Genomic DNA, 21,771 nt, shown 5'->3' on the forward strand with positions numbered 1-21,771 from the left:
CAGTTGTCTTTCCATTTAGCTTGACCCCAATTTTAATTCCTTTTTCACCTTGGCTAGCTGTGTACACTGTCAACATAGCAAGCTCTTCATCTGATTCATCAGTGGCACTGTCAGTTACATACTGCATTGTACCCGTTTGCTTTTTATTTCTGCACACTCGAGAAATATGTCCTATTTTAGAACATGCATGACACTTCTTATTTTTAAATTTACATTCATTTGGTTGGTGATGACCTCCACAGCGGTAACATTCACTCTGTTGGTGTACAAATCCATCTCTCCCCCTTTAAACACAGGAACAGCCCTGGTGTGTGATGTAGGGTTTGTAACACCTTTGTTATGTGCTTTCCTGACTTGAAAGTTCCATTCACTTTATTTACATTTGCTGTGTGAGGTGTACTTGGTTTGGATGATAATTCTTTGGAATTTTTTCTTGCCATTTCCATAGCTAAAGTAACATCGCAAGCAGATGTGAATATCAGATCACTCTCAGACAGGAGCTTTTTCTGAATAACTTCTCCCCTTAATCCACAAACAAATCTGTCACGTAAGGCATCGTTCAAAAAATTTCCAAATTCACAGTGCGTAGAGTATTTCTTTAAAGCCACAATATAATCGGAAATGCTCTCACCTTCATTTTGATTCCGTCTGTGAAATCTGAAGCCCTCTGCAATCACCAATGGCTTGGGCCTGTAATGACCCTGTGGTCTCTCTGCGAGATGCTGGTACGTTTTATCCTTCAGTTTCTCCGGCACAACTAAGTTTTTAAGCAGACTGTACACAGTTGGACCGATGACGGTCAAAAAGATGTTTACTTTTTTTTGTCATCTCCAGCATCATTAGCCACCAACCACTGATATGACTTGAAATCTTCCTTTGATTCGTCATATTCTTTTACTTTCCCCACGTATGCCATCTTGCCTTGCTGTTAGTTGTGCGCGTGCATCGTTCAGTAGAGAAAAAAAAAAAAAAAACTCTCAACAAGTACACCTTCAGCCACGAATTCCGACAACCTCGTCACCAAATTGTAATATACTGATGCATGGGTTAGTGTAGGGAAATAAGTCACAGAAACCTTGTTACGGGAACATAACTCAACCTGTTTATTCGGTTGCTTACATTGCAAACGTCTTCATTCAAGTGCGCAGATCCGGTCATAACCTTAACTTAACTTTTACCACTTGAGGGCGCTACACAATATGTTACACTATACCACATATTTAATTAAAATATTTAATAACACTTAAGAACGGACATATTCACATACACGGAGATATTTAAATTTGAATTGCAAAAGCTGTTCAAAAAGCAGCTATGGTGGAGCTAGTCAAGGGCGCTGGTACTAGGGGTGCTGGGGGTGCTACAGCACCCCCTTGACTTTACATGGCTTCCATTATATACACAGGTTACAATTTTGTTCAATGGCTTCTAGCACCCCCGCTTTAAAAATGTTTCCAGTGCCACTGGTGCTACTGTTAAGTAATAATCTTAAATGTTTTGATAATGATTATAATAACATTTTAATGACACATTACAAGCTAGTGTCATGTTATAAAGTAACAATAAGGCTTATTATAAATGCTTCTAAGCGAGTAGGTTTAAAACATTATCTTTAATCTTAATGATATATTTCACAATATCTAGTAATAGTGCCAATGAGTTTCTTGTAATTTTGTGTGGGTTAATTTCAGTGTTAATGCAATTAAAACCATAATATTTATTGACACTCTGTCTGTACAGTGCCTTGGATTGCCTGTACATGCCATCTATTATACCACCCCTCATGCTGTCGTATACTGAGCTGAAGCGTTCCTTACTTGCACAGTCTCCTGATGAGATCCTCCGGACGCTTCCCAATGCGCTTGGGGAAGTCCACCTTCTCCATCCCTCTCAGCACTGTGCTATAGATTTTAATGGGGTCTGATCCTGAAAATGGAGGACTGCAGAAGAAAGGAGGTCACACTTTAGCGTCTAAAATGATTTATTAAAGTTATTAAATATTGTGATGATTAATAACAAAGAACAAAAATGCAATTTCAATCACATTTTGTTTAAGGCCAGAGATGCGATGAGAGCGCCACACATAAGCAAGTCAGAAATGCTGTGCTACATGATTCTGACACTTTTTTATTCTCTAATCCTGACTAGACCAATGACATTTCTAATAAAATTAGCCAACCTCTTTCCTCGTGCTACTCTTATCCTAACTGCATACATTTCCCTTGCCTTGATTTCACATCAATATTTGCTGCATTTTAGGATTCCTGCCACACATTAAAAGGTGCTATTACTTTCTAATGGAAACACAATAGCTAGAAATGAAAACAAACAGCAGAAATTTGCTGAAGTGGTCATAGATACAGGAGCCAGGTATTAAACAGAACACAAGAGAGGGACACCACATGTATTCTCATATATATTCTCCTGCCATGGATGGCTGTTTCCTTGACAACCTTCAGTTTCAAATCCCTTCTTACGGTGACCTATGCAAGTGAGCACTTGATGACTCCCCTCATTAAAAGCTCCCTGCGCTGTCACTTTTGAGGGACCACCATGATTACTGTTCACACAGATCATTTGGCCGTTAATGGAGAAACATCATTAACCCTTAACCACAGCCTTCGTTTCCAGTGCAAGGCAGCTGGTCTCAAAATAGATTTGAGAAACAATTCTTCAGTATCCAAATGGTAACCACATCAAGACAGAATAAAAGGTGAACCACAGTCAGATATGATCTCTACAAAACATTGCCCAGTTGCATAATAACAGTTACGTAACACATTGGGGTGAAGGTCCCCCTTGAATTCAGAGAGCATGGTATCTGTAATCATCTGGTTTCACAAACCCACACACCTTGGATTACTTTATCTTATTTTAGGTAAGTGTGGCAATGTTGCCCCACCCCTGCGTGTATTTCTGTGTTATGTGTTGCGTGTGTTGTGTTAATGTTGGTGTATTTAGTTGGTACACAGGATGTAATATGGGTTACGAGCACAAGTGTTTAAAATGTATATTTGTATTTAAGCACGAGAATTGCACAGAACTTCACGTCCAGGTAAAATGTAGTAATATGTGAGCACTGGGAATTGCACTTATTAATTCACGTGCAGTTGTACTGAGACTCCAATTGAATGATTGATTAGCAATCGAGTCTTGGTTTCCACTGCATAAAAGCAGCATGTTTTCACTCACGCGGGGTTGTGTGTTCGGTGAGTGGAGAATGGGACTGGAGATGGAGGTAATAGTAATTATAATAGCAGCTCACTGTGATTGTCTGTATAGTCCGTTTTGTTTGTCTCTTTGTTTTGGCTACCAGTGCTGTGTCTTTCAAACCTTTTATTTTCTGTCTGTTCACTCAGCTTTACCAAACTCCTCCTCTCTGTGTCTCTTCTATTTTGGTCCCTGTTTCTGGTCTGACGTCACCCACTACAGCCGTCTTCGTGACAGTAAGGTATTCCAAAATTGGTGCTACTCTATATTAAATGTTGCTTCTGAAAAACAGGATGAGCACCTGATCTATCACAGAAATGAAAGTGCTGTTTTTGCACATGACATTGCAGTGTGCAGCTAGGAGCCCTGCACATGAAAAGAAAATGTTTGTTTATTTTAGAACGGGGTACCTCCGTGTGGCAGAGCAAAGATCTGCCCTTTTTAAATTGGCAGGGATGGGGTTAATTTCCCCTACCTGCCTGGGTTTATTATGTTCAGGTGGCTGGGGCTGATTAGTTGATTAGGTTAATTAACGATCAATCAGCACCCAGCCACCTGACATAAAAGGAGGTCTCTGCTTCTCATTTGGGAAGAGGGAGCTGAGGAAGCAGGTTGGTGTTTGTGGTTTTTTGTATTTGTGAATCCAGTGAAGGCATTGCCTAGCCTGGAAACCTTAATTTTGCAAGTTTTGTTTTTGTATTGCTTTATTTGTGTTTAAATCCCTTCATTTTGCCCTTGTGCACGTTTATTTTGTGTTTATTTATAATAAAATAGTTATTTTTTTGAACTACAGACTGTCTCTGGGCCTCTATCCACTTGCCAGCCTGCCACATTTGGTGTCAGCAGTGGGATAGCACCACCTATAGGCTCAGAGCAGTATTATTTTCTTTTTTTGAATTTTTGGGATTTTTTTTTTATTTATTTTTTTTTAATTAAAAAAAAAAAAAAAAAAAAAATGGGGAAGAAGAGCAGGCAGCAGCAAAGGCAGGACAAGCAGCAGCTGAAGAAATGTAAGCTGCTGCAGCCACCTGATGCGGGAAGGAGGCTGGAGGACCTGATGCGGGAAGGAGGACCATCGTTGGTGGTCCTGCCCAGATGTGCCACCGGCAAACTGGTGTGGTCGGTGTGAGGAGGACGGCCACAACTGGGCAGGATGCCCCTACAACCAGGCCCAGGAAGAGGTGCCGTGTTCACCCCGGGCATCAGGGGCCACCCCACTACCTCCAGCACCACCACCTTCACCACCGTCCCAGGAGATCTGGGACTGGTTGATGCACCCTGAGGCAGAGAGGGGTGATCTCCCCATAGTTATCAACACGCTGTGGCGTCGAGATGGGGAGAGGTGGGAACAGTGGGAGGAACAACACCACCCAGCGTCCTTCCCAGAGGTTGCCCTCATGGTGGTTAATTACCTGGCGGTAGACATGGGAGATGCCCCGGTCACTCCAATAGAGAGGGGTGAGCCGCCTTCCCGAGAGCCAGAGAGGGGGAGGAGCTGCCGTTCCCCAGAGCCAGAGAGGGGGAGGAGCTGCCGTTCCCCAGAGCCAGAGAGGGGTGAGCCGTCTTCCCCAGAGCCAGAGAGGGAGGAGGAGCCGCCGTTCCCCAGAGCCAGAGAGGGGGAGGAGCTGCCGTCGTCCCCAGAGCCAGAGAGGGAGGAGGAGCTGCCGTCGCTCCCAGAGCCAGAGAGGGAGGAGGAGCTGCCGTCGCTCCCAGAGCCAGAGAGGGAGGAGGAGCTGCCGTCGCTCCCAGAGCCAGAGAGGGAGGAGGAGCTGCCGTCGCTCCCAGAGCCAGAGAGGGAGGAGGAGCTGCCGTCGCTCCCAGAGCCAGAGAGGGGGAGGAGCTGCCGTCGCTCCCAGAGCCAGAGAGGGGTGAGGAGCTGCCGTCGCTCCCAGAGCCAGAGAGGGGTGAGGAGCTGCCGTCGCTCCCAGAGCCAGAGAGGGAGGAGGAGCCGCCGCTCCCAGAGCCAGAGAGGGGTGAGGAGCTGCCGTCGCTCCCAGAGCCAGAGAGGGGTGAGGAGCTGCCGTCGCTCCCAGAGCCAGAGAGGGGTGAGGAGCTGCCGCCGCTCCCAGAGCCAGAGAGGGGCGAGGAGCTGCCGCCGCTCCCAGAGCCAGAGAGGGGTGAGGAGCTGCCGCCGCTCCCAGAGCCAGAGAGGGAGGAGCCGCCGCTCCCAGAGCCAGAGAGGGAGGAGCCGCCGCTCCCAGAGCCAGGGAGGGGGGAGCCGCCGCTCCCAGAGCCAGAGAGGGAGGAGCCGCCGCTCCCAGAGCCCAGAGGGGAGGAGCCGCCGCTCCCAGAGCCCAGAGGGGAGGAGCCGCCGCTCTCAGAGCCCAGAGGGGAGGAGCTATGGCCCAAGGATGCCTGCCTTGCACCGCCCAAGGATGCCTGCTTTGCACCGCCCAGGGATGTCACGCCCGCTCTGCTCAGGGATGACACATTGCTGATTGCGGCCGGTGTACGTTGTACATGGGGGGAGGTGTGTGGGAGAGCAAAGCTCTGCCCTTTTTGTATTGGCAGGGATGGGGTTAATTTCCCCTACCTGCCTGGGTTTATTATGTTCAGGTGGCTGGGGTTGATTAGTTGATTAGGTTAATTAACAATCAATCAGCACCCAGCCACCTGACATAAAAGGAGGTCTCTGCTTCTCATTTGGGAAGAGGGAGCTGAGGAAGCAGGTTGGTGTTTGTGGTTTTTTTGTATTTGTGAATCCAGTGAAGGCATTGCCCAGCCTGGAAACCTTAATTTTGCAAGTTTTGTTTTTGTATTGCTTTATTTGTGTTTAAATCCCTTTATTTTGCCCTTGTGCACATTTATTTTGTGTTTATTTATAATAAAATAGTTATTTTTTTGAACTACAGGCCTCTATCCACTCGCCAGCCTGCCACACCCCGCCTCTGTGTATATTTATAGGATGGCAAAGCCGTTATGTCTGTGATTGATTAGAAGTGTGGGCGGGGAAACCCCATCCACACAAACCTTGTGCTGGAGGTGACCATCTCCCAAGTTAATTCATTGATTAATTGTTGCTAATCGGGAGATGGTCACCTGTATAAAAGCCTGGGGTTTTCTGTGTTCCAGGTGGTTTTTAGGAGAGAGAATGAGAGCGAGCGTAGAATCCAAGAACTAAAACAAAAGTAAAAGAAAAATAAATAAGGATCAGTGAAGGCAACTGCCCAGCCTGACCTCAGGTCTGCTTTATTTTGTTGTTTTGGTGATCTGTTTTATTTGCTCTGTGAGCAGTGCTTTCTGCTTGAGCCTTTTATTTTATTTTTGTGTTTAAATAAACATGGCACTGCTGTGCCTTTGCACCTCAGTTCCTGCCTGCTTGTCTGTGTGTATCTCTAGCCTGACATCACCACATAGCCATCCGTGTCACACTATTAAATCTTGGCTCTTGACACTTAGTGCCTACTGAAAGACTTATCCTTCAGTGGCTAATACTGTGTGTGTTTATAGAAACACTTCACCAGGGTGTGTCATCCGCAGTGCTTTACATGGAAACCCTGGCAATAATAAATACTGCAGTACACCTCAATCAAACTCTCGCCAAACCACGCAATCAAATAGGGGGCTATCGCTTCCCAGTAGAGAACAGTGGGCTGGATATTCCATGCTCCCTTATCAAGCTGGGATGTGAAGTTGTAATTTAGAAGTAAACAGAAAATATGATGTGAAATTACACAAATGGGGATCACATGTGGCCAAAAATGTTTTCCAGTAATAAGAAAACAAACACATGATTTTCTCAAATAATTAAAAGAAGGATTTGGCTTTGGGGGCAGATTCTAAATGTGCCCTAATATTATTTCATCCAGATGTATTACACACTATAAAGCTGAATTTAGAAATACTAAAAGAAACATAATAAATGAATTAATAAATGTTTCAACTGGAAGTTTTTCGATGAGGATATTGGAAAGACTCATAGTCGAAACATTAGTCATTGAATTTTTTAATATTATCTGAGGAAATGATCTTCAATTTTTTCCTAATATTGAAATAAGAACATGATGCTAAGAAAAGCATTTTTGGCAAAAAAGTATCTAAAAAAAGGCTCAATATTTTTAAAGGTCCAACTATAAGACCACAAACCGTTTGTGGTCCTATGTCGGACCAGGTCCGACATTACAATTTTCCCTTTCCTGTCCGACATCATCAAAAAGAACATCAAGCACAGGTCTCTAGTTGTTTTTTCTCTGGAAAAAGCTGAGAAAACCTTTCAATGGCAGAGTGAGACTGATAGGAGCTGAGAAAAGCCAGAAAAAAAGGGGGCGATCTGAGCAATACACATGGACCCTGAACCACAGAGATAATATGGACATAAACAAAGAAGATAACTGCTTCCACGTACAGCACTCAAAGAATATCACAGGCATTTGCTGATCTTTTTAAGATGTAATAGTAATAAAATAATAACTTGGATTATTGAGGAGTTTGGTGATAAAACGAGTGATCAGGAGATGATTTATCAGTATGCACGACTATGAAGAGGTATGTGATAAATACAGCAAACAAGAGGTGAGGCTTGGCTGGAGATACTGAGTGTCCTGTTGATGTGCAGTACATTTTAAACCTGTTTTACTGTGAAAAAAATACTTTTAAACAATGTGTGTAAAATAAACAGCATGTGTAAAAATAATTTGGACCTGATGCACCAAAGAGGTGCTGAATAAATGGACCGTTAAGGGTGAATGATTAGTTTTAGGTTATGTCATTCTATGGGTTTCCAGTAATTTTTGAGGATGTACAGTACAGTGACGTTCTGGTTAGCTGCTTTTCTGGATAATTGACCCACAATGAAAATGATGCACTGAAACACTGGATACTACTGCAAGCACAAATCTCCAAGTTGTGACATCTAGTAGCCTGCAAAACCTAAATGTACATGTAGCCCATGTTAAATAAAACAAAAAATACAAAAGAGATGTTTTATTGCGACCAGGTAGTGGGCTCTGCACTGCAGTTCAGTTTGTTGTGAATAAAGACTGCGTGATCACTGCACTGTTAAAATACAAACCCCACAAACATGGAATGGAATGGTTTCCTCACCTTCCCGTGAGGAGCTCGAAGATCAGGATTCCCAGGGACCAGTAATCGGCTCCGAAGTCGTGGCCCTTGTTCATGATGATCTCTGGGGCCACATACTCTGGGGTGCCACAGAAAGTCCAAGTCTTCTTCCCAAGACCAATTCTCTTCGCAAACCCAAAATCTACCTACGAAACAAAGTCCGCAATGACAGAAAGCCTATTAAGCAGGTGTGCACAACTCAGTTTTAACATGAACCTGTGGCAAAGTGCCCTGCCCCTGGGCTATTTATTTGTGTTGTGTTTTACATGTAGTGTGTTAATGTTGGTTTATAGTCATTGGTTCACAGGATATAAATGGGTCTGTGTAACACGAGTGGTTTAAAATGTGTATTTGTATTTAGGCACGAGGATTGCACAGCACTTCACATGCAGGTAAAATGTAGTAATATGTGAGCACAGGGAATCGCACTTTTATTAATTCACGTGCAGTTGTATCGAGACTCCAATTGAATGATTGATTATCAATCGAGTTTTCACTCAGGGTTGTATGTTCGGTGCGTGAAGAACGGGATTGGAGACGGAGGTAATAATAGATATCATAATAGCAGCTCACCATGTTTGTCTGTACAGTCCTTTTTGTTTGTCTCTTTGTTTTGGCTGCTTTGTTTGTCTTTACAACCTTTTATTTTCTGTCTGTTCAATTATTAAATGCTGAGCACAGCTCAGCTTCACCAAAACTCCACCTCTATGTTTATTTTGTGTTGGTTCCTGTTTCTGGTCTGACGTCACCCACTGCAGCCGTCTTTGTGACAGGACCACATTATAATTTGATTTTAATTTACAACCCTGGCTGCTGATCCTTCTATCCTGTACGAAGCCAATGCTTACATGTAATAAGCATATGAATCAAACCCATCTTCATGCTAGGACTCCAGACAAGATATTGACTCGGACATGATGTTAAAATAGCTTTCAAGCACAAAATGTTCTAGTGTTTGAATCAAAATGTACTTAAGTGAAAAACACCTGGAATATTTACACAAACTCTGGTTCACCTAAATAATTTGGCATGTATTCTGTATGAAGCAGTATGAAGGAGAACAAAGTGCTAACCATCAACTGCCACGCAGGTTGCAGATTTGAAGCTGGTCTGGGACAATGTTCTGTGTGTCCCCTGTACAGAATGTGGACTACAGTTTAATTCAGTGTGTCACTTTATTCCATCGATTCACAAAGGGCAAAAGAGCTGATGTAATAGCAGGGGGTTGGTTGGCAGGTGCCACTGTATCCTAAGACTGCATAAATTGGTCTCAAAAGTGACAACTCCACCCCCAACTTCCCTGAACAAATTAGAAATGCTAACCCTGGAGGAATGCATCCCTGGTAACGTAACACATTAAACACCTTGCAGAGTCATCGTGTTGAATCCTGGATGCCAGGCACAGCACACTGTACTCCCCCAATCAGCTCAGCACCTCATACCATTTTCACATAGCCATCCTTGTCCAGCAGCAGGTTCTCTGGCTTTAAATCCCGATAGACAATTCCTCTCCCGTGCAGATAACTGAAAGCTTCGAGAACACAGCCAATACAAAAGCGGGCCGACGGCTCCTCAAAGAAACACCTGCAATAGAGGAAACCTTCAATTAAGAACAAGCAGAGTTCAAAAGAGGACATCAATTAGAGGGGGGAACTCCCATAGGGAAGCTCTGGCCAGGTGCTAGTGCAATACTAACATTATATGAATATGCACTCCATGCACCCAGAAGTGAAAATAGGCTTGTCATTTTCCAATACCAGCCCATCACTAAAACTGTGAAAGGCTTGGACACCCCTGCATTTTTTTTTCTTGCAGTAGCATTACTTTCCCTTACAGAACAGTTTGAAAACTCCAATTTGAATACTATTTAAGGTGTCTATCCAGTGAAAATATTTATACATTTTTTACTTTCCCCATATGTTCATACAGGTCCCAGAGTATGATAAAACCATTGGTAGGTGAAATTTTAATTGTTTATTTTTTATTGAGCTCTGTCCAGCTTCTGTACCTTCATCCATTTCCTGGTTTAGAAAACTTCTGTACCGTCAGTCATTTCCTGGTTTAAAAAACTCCTCTCAGGAGACGCCAGTGGAAGTAACACACAAAGTTGAACGTAACACTAGATGTATGACAGGTAGATTTGGAAAATGCCAAAAAGGTGTATTGCTGCCAGATGAGGAAACACCACCATCAATTCCCAAATGAAACTAAACCAAAAAATGTATGGGAAAAAATGTATAAAACTTAAAAGAGCAAATTGGCATGGTGCAACTATGTTCTTTACACTGTGCTCAGCGCACTTTACCGAAGATTGTTTTTAACAATCATCAGTAATGCAAAAACATTTATATTTAGACAAGAGCCTTAAATTGATACTTGGTGCACTGCCGGGTATCCATGCAACATTTCTGTCACAACCTCTGACAAAAAAGAAACGTAGTACAATAAGAAAGAATAACATAGCTGAGGTAATAATGTGTTACTTGATACGGATTGCAATTTTTTAAATATTTTTTTAACTTTTAATACCTTGGCTGTTATTACAGAAATATGAAATGGAAGTTCATCACTGTGTGTCTTGTAATGTTTTTCTGACTACTTGCGCAGAAGATCAGGTGATCAAATTACTTATAGCTTTACACTGTTATAGTACAGGTCAATACATCTTCCCCACAGGGTAAATAAAAATCCACAAGTTTTACAAACAAAGGCCTGTGATTAATTATTAGTCCTATTAGAAATTATTTTATTTATATAGACAGACTGGAGGATACGCTATGCTGTCAACATGTTGAACTTCTTCTGTTTGAGGAACAAGTTGAGGACCCTGAGGTCCAGTATAGGTCTGAAATCGCCGTCCCTCTTGGGCACCAGGAAGTACCTGGAGTAAAAGCTGCTGAAGGCATCGCTTGGATTTACCAAGCACACAGCGTTCTTCTGTTGAAGATTGGCGATCTCCTGTTGAAGGAGTATCGCGCTCGCTGGTTTGATGGTGGTGAGGAGCACACCCTTGAAGGATGGCGGACCTAAGTGGAATTGTAGAGCGTATCCGTGTCTCTTTGTCGATAGCACCCATGAGTCCTGGGTGCAGCCTTGCAATGGGTTGTTGCCTTGGGTCAGTCCGGTTGTGAGGGGGGTTGCAGGCAGCCGGGGCCCCTCAGAGGCAGTCTCCCTTGAGCTTGGGAGGGGGTGGATCTTTCTAAGGCCAAAGCCTCAGTCTCTAGCCGGAGAACCGGTTACCCCTGGTGGAAACCAGTGGAGGACCCAGTTGACCGCACTGACATGGCATGTGCGTAGGCGGGGCTGCTGTGCTCGGTGCCGAGAGGAACCGCGATCTGTGCCTATCGTTTGGTACGGTGTCTATCGGCGCCGAGAGAGAGCGCGGTCGGTGCCGGGCTGTAGACAGCGCCAAAAGTGTTCACTGGTGCCGAGGCGAGCACTGTCGTTGCCAAGTAGTTGGTGCCGATTCAAACGGTGCCAAGGTCGTGCCGATGGGTAGCGTGGTCGGTGCCGAGCTGTAGACGGTGCCGAAGATGTTCACCTGTGCCAAGGTTGGTGCCGATGGTGGGCGTGGTTGGCGCCGGGATGGAGGTAGCGCTGAAGATGGTTACACGGGTGGCGAGATGGTTAGCCGCTGTCCCAATACTTGAAGTTGGCGGGAAGAACCGCGGTCGATGCCGGGCTATGCAGCCAATTCAGTCAGCGTGGTCACCGAGGGCAAGCGCAGCCACACTAGGGGAGCCTGAGCTGTTTTTTTTTTTTTTTATGGTCGCTGTGGCCGATTAAAAAGGCGAGAGGACAACGGCGCAAGCCCGCTGGGTCTACTTACAGCACAACAGCAGCTCCCGACACGCTATATCAAACTACACAAGGCCTCATATAGTGAAAAAGAGTAATGGCTGCTCGCCAAGCTCCCAAGAGGGGTCGAAACCAGCTCTAGTCAGTAAACTGATGGGAGAATCAGGCAAGAGCACTCTCAGTAATGGTCGAAAGCGTGATTTTACCATGGACGTTAATAAATTTGAAGGTCGAAACCAACAAATCAGTCAAATTCAGCCAAGAAAGCACAAAGCAATCTGTGACCTGTCTCAGTGAAGTAAGAGAGAAAATAGCGATATGTTATTGTGAGGATGCCCCTCTTCAGTAGGAGGTGGGAGGGACTTCCCCCTCACAGCAAGGCCCTGATAGGGCAGCTTTTTTATATATGCTTAGTGATAGACAGTCAGAGAGGGCTCTTTCCCATGCGGGCTATGTATTAACTGCAGAGTGTTGAAAACTGCTCCTGTGCATCTAAATGTGTGCAGGAGTGCTTAAATGAAGTGAATGTGCCGCGCATCAGAATAGTGTAGGCTTGGCTGAAGCGGGAATTGTGTGGCTGTTACTTGAAATGCTGGCACTGTGTCCAATACCACTTTCACACACAAATGTGCTAATGAGCCGTCTCAGAGACATTTAAAAATCTTTAAAATACCCATTCACATAGCATAAAAATACCGTCAAAGTAACTTTAATGTAACTTTAGCGGTGAAAGTAACTTTAATGTCTTACTGGTAATGTTGACCAGTAATGTAAAACACTGTTAAATTATGTGGACTGAAGATTAAACATTTGATTCACATTAATACTAAAAGCTACAATAGAAAATAAAATGAGTCCATTTTAGTTTGATTTAAAAACATTTTGTTAGGTTAGAATGGAATTAAGAACAGTAACTAATCGCTCCATTTCTATCCCATTGATTTTCTGTAGGTCAATGAGGCTCTTACGGTCACTGAGTGGATGAATTATTTTGGCAATGTATTAAACTGTGCGGAATACACGAGCGGTAGTTTCAAATGCTGCTTCTTCACTTTTAGCATTCAGACTGAGAAGGGTATCTTTTTTTTCTGGTTTGCTGTTTTGTGTTTTTATGAATCTTCTGGTCCAGTGAAGGCATCGCCCAGCCTGGAAACCTTTATTTTGTAAGTTTTGCTTTGTTATATGTGTTTGAATGTCTTTGTTTTGGCCCTTGTGCCCTTTTATTTTGTATTTATTTATAATAAAAGTATTATTTTTTTGAACTGCAGTCTATCACTGGGCCTCTATCCACTCACCAGCCTGTCACAGTTCATCACATACTAATATTGTACATCCAAGTTTGCCATCTGAAGCAAACAGCCAATTGTTTATTTTTTCTTTTGAACTTGTCAAATTGCATTTTTTACCACACAGCATGGTATTGTTGAGTTACAGTCTCAATAGTAGACTTAGCCACCAATTCAGCTCCTTCGTCTCCATTCTGGGCTTTGGCTCACTTGATGTCGACGAAGGTAAAACAATAGCAGGGTTTTCGTTCAGATGATTTTCTGTGTCTTCGGTTCTTGTTAGTTTTTTTGATTGGCATTCCCCTACTTCCTCACTTTTACATTTAAAAAGACTAGTTAAGGTCTGTTGAACTTCAACTTTCTTTTGCAGCATTTGTTGTTCAATTTTTTTTTTAACAAACTACTACACTTCATTGCAAAGTGACTGACTTGACAAGAAACAAAGGCATTAGCCATGGCAACATTTTAAATCACATGAACGCATACCACCTGACTGGGAGTGAAGCAGCGCATTTAGTTTTTTTTATTTTTAAATGTACAGTAAATTAAAACCTTTTGATTTGTTAAAGTTATAATTCCTATTTTTTGTTATTAATATTATTAAATCCATTTACCTTTGCATTCACATATTACATCCTTAACCTTAATAACACAATGTTTTGTTGGCAGCATACTGCATACTAGGCACTGAAACCGGCTTACTTTCACCCCTGGTCATAACCCTTTCACACAGGCAAAGGGGGGGACCATGCCAGTCAACAGAACGTTCTCAGGGCTACAGAAACTTCTCAAACTTCAAAATCTTTTTATTTTTCTTTTGACAACCTACATCGCAAATGCATATTCAAACTGCGTATCATTTAAAACAATTATGCAGGTTTTGATAGGGGCACCTTTAATACTTTAAACACCCTTATTTATTTTACAACTATGCATTAATCTTCATTACCATTAATAAACCATCTCAATTACTTTACATCATGAATATCAGAAGATGATAAACCACAGAAAGGAAAATCCTAGCTACACATTTCTTGAACACACCTGTTTGCTTTCCTCTCCCTGTAAGGAAGATGCAGTCACTACAGTACTGTACACACAACTTGTTTCAGAAAATAGATTAGCAAATGACACAAATGTAGAATTAACAAGAACCACTGAGCTCAGTGGAACATGAGTAGTACTAGCAAACATGCTTACAGTTCCATAGAGATTATAGCAGTATGATATTCTGCTTTATCTGTCTCTATCACATAGTGTGGGTGTGTTTTAACTAACCACATCTGTGACGAGGTAAAGCGATCCCGTGCTGTAATCCACCCTCGCAACCACGAGGGGGCTGTGAGCCAGCCTAGTAGGCCACAGCAGAGATTGTGTGACGTGGCAGGTCTACTTTTGGGGCAGAAGTACCGAAATGACGGTCGCCATCTTTGTTGAGGGTAACAATACGGAATTAAAATGCCGATCGCTGATTGGAGTGTTCCACTGATTAGGGGGCATTCCGCGGCACATAAAGGGGTCCGTGTTGTAGCAGTCAAGGCTGGTTTTTTGAAGCTACAGAGGAGCATGGGAGAGGTGCTGTGGGATTTTTAACTGTTTAACTAACTGTAACTTCAGCAGACCTGAACAAACTGCTTTAGAAGGGAGACAGCAACCAGGAGGCCGGACACCAGAACAGCCAGGAAGACGAGAGCAGCCACCCAGAACCTGGATCATTTTACTTTGTTGTTTATTTGTTTAGTCTCTCCACATTTCAGTTAGCATTTCTCCTTTGTTTGAACATTTTCTTTTGTTTGCTGGTTACTACTGCTAGTAGGCAGAAATAATCGATGTCTCCTTCTTGCTGCAGACAAGTCTCCCACATCACCTTACCTTTTATATAGCCTGCTTTCTGACTGCCTCAAATTAACACCTACTTTTCAGAGTTCTTAAAATAATCACGCAAATACGATGACCGCGATTATATAGAATAATAGACTTCATTTGCAAAATCCCCTCCCAATTTTAGCGGTTTCATTCAGAAATGCCCCAGAATTACATATGCATATACAGAATTACATATGTCTCAAGGGCTGAAGCGAACAGAGACATTGCCCTCGCAAATCACGTATTAATTGCATGTTTATGCCATTGTGTGTGTTTCATAAATCCCATCCAAGAATTCAGAATCATCAGCGCCCATTTTAAATGACTATTAATGGTACAATTCATTTTATCAAATATAATATTATATAAAAGGACTCAATAGAAAAAAAGACCCTGCACTTGAATTGTTTTATTACACCTTTCCACTTGCTTTGAAATGGGGCCATGTGTGTTTCTGTGCTTGTCTGCATAGGTATTGGAATGTAAAACCAAATCGCTACATGAATGCCAATCCCACAGCAATGCAGAAGAAGCACAGTAGTGATGGGCAGCCAGCAGGCTGCAGTGAGAACTCACACTCACATGTCCCTCAAGATACTCCATAGCTCTCCTCCGAGACACGCCTCCAGCAGCATGTACACGTACTTGTTGTCCCGAAAAGTCCGGAACATCCTGGTGGGGGGGTGGGTGGGAGAGAAACAAACAATCAAACAGTAGAACTTCTAATGCAACTCATAGTGCTGTGTTTCCACTGCACTAACTGCACCTCAGCTTGAACCATAGCAGCCTGATGTGGTCGAGTTTTCTATCTATCTGTGGTTGGTCTGGTCAGTTGTATGAGCAAATACAGTGCCTATAGAAAGTCTACACCCTCTTTAAAATTGTTCACCTTTTGTTGCCTTATAGTCTGGAATTAAAATGCATTAAAATATATATTTTTTAATTTATCTATATATCCTACCCCACAACATCCAAATGAAAAAAATAATCTAGAAATTTGTAGGAAATTAATTAAAAATAAAAACTAAAATAGCTTGGCTGGATGAGTGTCCACCCCCCTTGTAATAGCAATCCTAAATTAGCTCGGATTCAAATTCACACACCAAGTTAAGTGGCCTTCATATGTGTTAAATTGTAGTGATTCACATGATTTCAGGATAAATTCAGCAGTTCGTGTAGGTTCCCTCTGCTGGGTAGTGCACTTCAAAGCAAAGACTCAACCATGAGCACCAAAGAGCTTTCAAATGAACTCCAGGACAAAGATGTTAAAAGGCACAGATAGGATATGGGTATAAAAAAAAATATCAAAGGCCTTGAACATCCCTTGGACCACGGTCAAAACGATTATTAAGAAGTGGAAAGTGTATGGCACCACCAAGACCCTGCCTAGATCAAGCTGTCCCTCCAAACTGGATGAACAAGCAAGAAAGAGACTGATCAGACAGGCTACCAAGAGGTCAATGGCAACTTTGCAAGAGCTACAGGCTTTTATGGCCAAGACTGGTCAAAGTGTGCATGTGACAACAATATCCCAAGCACTCCACAAATCTGTCCTGTATGGTAGGGTGGCAATAAGGAAGCCATTACTCAAGAAAGCCCACCATGAATCCCATTTGAAGTATGCAAAAAAACATGCAGGAGATTCTGTAGCCATGTGGACAAAAAGTTTTGTCATCTGACGAAACTAAAATGGAACTTTTTGGCCTAAATGCAGAGTGTTATGTTTGGCGCAAACCCAACACAGCACATCACCCAAAGAACACCATTCCTACTGTGAAGCGTGGTGGTGGCAGCGTCATGTTATGGGGATGTTTCTCATTGGCAGGGTCTGGGGCACTTGTCAGATTAGAAGGGAAAATGAATGGAGCAAAGCGCAGAGAAGTCTTTGAGGAAAACCTGCTGCTCTCTGCAAGAAAGCTGAAACTGGGATGGAAGTTCACCTTTCAGCATGACAATGACCCAAAGCACACAGCCAAAGCTACACTGGAGTGGCTAAGGAACAAAAAGGTAAATGTCCTTGAGTGGCCCAGTGTGGCAAAGTGCCCGCCCCTGTGTGTATTTTGTGTTGTATGTTGTGTGTAATGTTGGTGTATAGTCATTGGTACACAGGATATAAATGGGTCTGAGTAACATGAGTGTTTAAAATATATATTTGTATTTAGGCACGAGGATAGCACAGCACTTCAAGTGCAAATAAAATGTAATAATATGTGAGCACAAGGAATTGCACTTTATTAATTCACGTGCAGTTTTACTGCGACTCCAATTGAATGATTGATTAGCAATCGAGTCTTGGTACAGCTGCATAAAAGCTGCATGTTTTCTCTCACTTGGGGTTGTGTGTTCGGTGAGTGGAGAACAGGATTGGAGACGGAGGTAATAATAATAATAATAATAATAGTAATAATAAGTAAAATATTAGCTCACCGTGTTTGTTTAGTGTTAGTCCGTTATGTTTGTCTGTTTATTTTGGCTACCAGTGCTGTGTCTTGTTTGTCTTTGCAACCTTTTATTTTCTGTCTGTCTGTGCACTATTAAATGCTGAGCGAGACCATTCGCTCAGCTCCACCAAACTCCACCTCTATGTCGTTTATTTACTGGTTCCTGTTTCTGGTTTGACGTCCCCCACTCTGGTCGTCTTTGTGACACCTAGTCAGAGCCCTGACCTAAATCCAATTGAAAAGTTGTGGCATGACTTGAAGATTGCTGTCCATCAACGCTCCCCAAGGAACTTGACAGAGCTTGAACAGTTTTGTAAAGAAGAATGGTCAAATATTACCAAATCTAGATAAGCAAAGTTGTTAGAGACCTATCCCAACAGACTCACAACTGTAATTGCTGCCAAAGTTGCTTCCACCAAGTATTAACTCAGGGGGGTGGAGACTAGGGATGGGCATTTGGAATTATTTCACTGTTCGAGTACTCTCATGATATTATTATTGAGTACATGAGTACTCTTGAGAATATTTAATGCATGCACATTTATATAAATTATCCTAACGTCAGCCATGATATAAGTCTTATTAACCATGACAGATTGTAATGGCTAAGGTTTGCCATTTCATACACGAGTCAACAACGAAAACAAGTGCAATTTAGTGCGAATAATTTATTAAACATGAGAACGGAGGATCACTTTAGCCTATTGCACAATTAAACTGTTTTTATTGAAACCGGTAAAAGTTAACATAAATAAGTTATTTCAGTAACTGAAATCTGAGTGAAATAAATATTTTTTTATTCGTTTGATCGTGTGGGATGCATGGCTCAGTGAAATATTGCTCAATCTCGTTCTGATTGGCATTGGAGTCGGCAAAGCAATAATCCTCCCCAAAGAGTGTGTTGAGCGCTGCGGCGCTTGTGATGTGAGAGCTTGCTGTGGGTGTGTCATTGTGGCTTGTCACTTCTGTCTGGGCATCAGCTCTGGTGGTGTTCGGTTCAGGAACCCTGACGTGCAGTTCGGCCAGTCTCTCTCGGATGCTCAGGCAGAGTGCTGGCTCCAAACAATGGAGATGCTTATGACGGGATCTAGTGCAGAAGCACTGCACATTTCAGTCATTAATTTGTTCAAAATATTTCCATACATCGCTAGACCTACCTCTGGTCGCCATTCTGCCTGTAGTGAACCACGTGATTTCAGCATTAGAACAGTCTCTCCCCCAAATCTGAATAACATGCAGTTGCAAAAACTGCATTAAAAATTCTATTGTTGATGTAAGCATTCAAATTTCATGGTCTACCTTTGTATTTCACAATACCACATTGACATCACGCTTTTTATGTTTTATTTTACGAAGCTTATGAAATTAATCCAGCATATTGTTGTAAATCTAAAAAAAAACAAAAAACTAAAACTAAAATGATTACTCCATATGTTAACGAATACCATGTCCTTGGCGAGTACTCAGTATTCGTGTACTCGTGCTCATACCTAGTGGAGACTTATCCAATTATAATCTTTCAGTTTTGTATTTTTAATATACAATTTTTTTCTCAATAAAAACTTTTTTCCCCTCAACAGTGTGGAGTATGGTGTGTAGATAAGTAGAAAAAAACCTCATTTAAATGCATGAAACTCTGAGGCACTGATACAACAAAATCTGAAAAAAGTTTAAGGGTGTGTAGACTTTTTATAGGCACTGTACATCTCATGTCAAAGGGTGCTTTAGAAAGAATGTTCTGTAGCTTCTCTAACTTTTTTGAAGATAGAGCTTTACAATGCAGTATGGAGTTGGCAGTACAGAGCTTTAGCTACTTGACAGCTAGGTGCAGAGATGCAGTCTTCAGACAATGTACATGAATCTTCTTGAAATTCCTCTATTAAAAAAAATCATCATGCAAGTAATAATTTAGATCAAAGTTTGCTTCCATCTTAAAATAATTGGTTTTTAGAGTTTGTTTCAATAATGCATAGTATTTTTAGCAATAGAATGTATTTGCATTGCAGGATGTCACAACTTAAAATATATACGCTCTAACTTTTCGTAACACAACAAAAATGTTTATAACATAACACATCTTTTTTGCTTCATTTTAACTGACAGTATTAAGATCTGTTGCTGTTTCAGTTATCTCATTTCACTTATGACCTCGTGAGTTATGATTCAGGAATGAGAAGCTGGGTGGCAGAGCCACCCACTCATTACACCTCACAGGCAAATAATGCAGACTGGAAGCAGTGGAAATCAAGCTCATAGACATCAAATGCCACATCCCATTGTTCTTACCCATAGGCAGCAGCTGTTCAAACAAAACTTCCATCTACTCCCGCCTGTCCCCCAAAATGCAAACAGCCAGAGGTCATTTGCTTATTATAAACTAGATAATGCAATGGCTGTTTGGTAGGGTGGGATATTTGTGTTTGCAGATGCCTTTGTCTAGAAAATGTCACAGACCGGACTAACAATCTTCACCCTCTAAGAACCAACACGGCGGAGGTGTTGTTAAAATGCTCTCTGGCTCCCTGGCAACATATTGTTGCCAGCTCTTGAGCTTGAGCAGCTGAAGCATCATACTTTCTGTGTAAGAACCAATGATGACCTTCCTTAAAATCTGGGTACATCTTCAGACTCACTTCTTATTAGACATGTTAGAGTCTGTTTAAATCACTTAAAGTTTAAACGTTTAAATGTTGTAATCAATCAACAGAGCCACAAGACTCCTTTTTTACAATACACTATAACATGAATGTGGAGGAGTCCACGTGTGTACAACATGCATGTGTATATGGAAACGTTCCACTTACTTTAAACAAACTTACACTGCACAGTAACGTTTTATAAAATAAGAACAGGCTCTCACTTTGCATTTGTCTTGAGCCTTTTAGTAGTATAAAGATACTGAGTATCCCCATTTTCTTTCACAATAGCTCCTTCACTCATTGTGTGTTAAAATGTTTAATTCATGCATTTGGACAAAATGACAATTATAAACTGCTGCAACAATCAGTATAGACAAGTACTCAGGGAATTAAGGGCTGCAAAGGGAGGCGGGTCACTTTTATATTCTAAAGAGCTTTTCTGTTTGATTTGTGCAAAGTGTACATCCAAATCAGTGTATAATAAAAGACAGCAGCATTGTTAAGCAAATAGGATAATTCTGATTTATAACGGGACAGTTCTAATTAGCACTTTTGAATTTTAACAAGGTACAGTACAACGCACTCAAGACCTAATTATTTTCCATATAAGTGCATGGCATAATGTTTTTATTACCGGTATCATTTCAAACATGCAGTATTATCAGCACTGTCTAAAAGCATAACATTTCGGTAACAAACAGCTCCTCTCATTATTAGTGTATGCAGGCATTTGCTTTTAAATACATGTTTGCCATGGTAAAAACCATAGGCAAGCATGGTAAAACACAGAGCGGAATGATAAAGCACATTAAGAACCAACCAAATTAATACAAACATGCAATTATTCAGAGGACAAGCTAGAAAGTGACAGAGCTGGGCCCTCCCTGACATCCCAGACAGAGCTCCAGAGTGCCCATGGCTGTTAGAATCAGAAGGGGCCTCATAGTAATGTTTAGCAGTAAGGGGGTTGCAGTGTTTATCAGTGGTGGCTGTTAGAATCAGGAGGGGCCTTGTAGAAATGTTTAGCAGTAAGGGGTTGCATTATTAATCAGTGAATGCTACACATTAGGACTTCAAAATGATAAAAATCACTGTACAATAAATGTTATGACTGTCTGATCCTTTCTGTGTGCCACTAAGATTGGGGTTTAGCACTGTGACCCTGGTACCAGTACCAGTAACTTCTGCTCTGCCCACTGTAATGACTCACTTGATGATGAACGGGGAGCTACTCTGCTGCAGGATGTTCTTCTCAGAGTAGATGTGCTCCTGCTGCCGCGAGTCCACGATGTGCTTCTTTTTGATGCACTTCAGTGCAAAGGCTGTGTCTTCATCTCTCAGCTTCACCTACAACACAGATCAACAGCAATCAGCAGCTTTGCTTGTAGTTTCTGAACTATAACAGTATTGATTTAAACTGTTGATTCCTGATCCTCCACTCTAACAGGATCTGTCAGAATGAGAAACAAG

At 42.1% G+C, this 21,771-nt stretch overlaps 1 protein-coding gene across 4 annotated transcripts in view; it reads right to left on the bottom strand.

The window, feature by feature from the left end:
- The window catches only part of LOC121325426 (cGMP-dependent protein kinase 2), a 101,466-nt gene that overhangs the window by 9,789 nt on the left and 69,906 nt on the right, over nt 1–21,771 (bottom strand). For all 4 annotated transcript variants that reach the window (XM_041267892.1, XM_041267890.1, XM_041267891.1 and 1 more), the window contains 5 exons: nt 21,512–21,648; nt 15,804–15,893; nt 9,714–9,855; nt 8,254–8,417; nt 1,818–1,940 (listed from right to left, as the gene is read on the bottom strand). In XM_041267892.1, coding sequence (XP_041123826.1) covers nt 1,818–1,940; nt 8,254–8,417; nt 9,714–9,855; nt 15,804–15,893; nt 21,512–21,648 — 656 coding nt within the window. The remainder of the gene's footprint in view (nt 1–1,817; nt 1,941–8,253; nt 8,418–9,713; nt 9,856–15,803; nt 15,894–21,511; nt 21,649–21,771) is intronic.

Source organism: Polyodon spathula, chromosome 13 (genome assembly GCF_017654505.1).
Source record: "Polyodon spathula isolate WHYD16114869_AA chromosome 13, ASM1765450v1, whole genome shotgun sequence".
Taxonomy (NCBI): Eukaryota; Metazoa; Chordata; class Actinopteri; order Acipenseriformes; family Polyodontidae; genus Polyodon; species Polyodon spathula.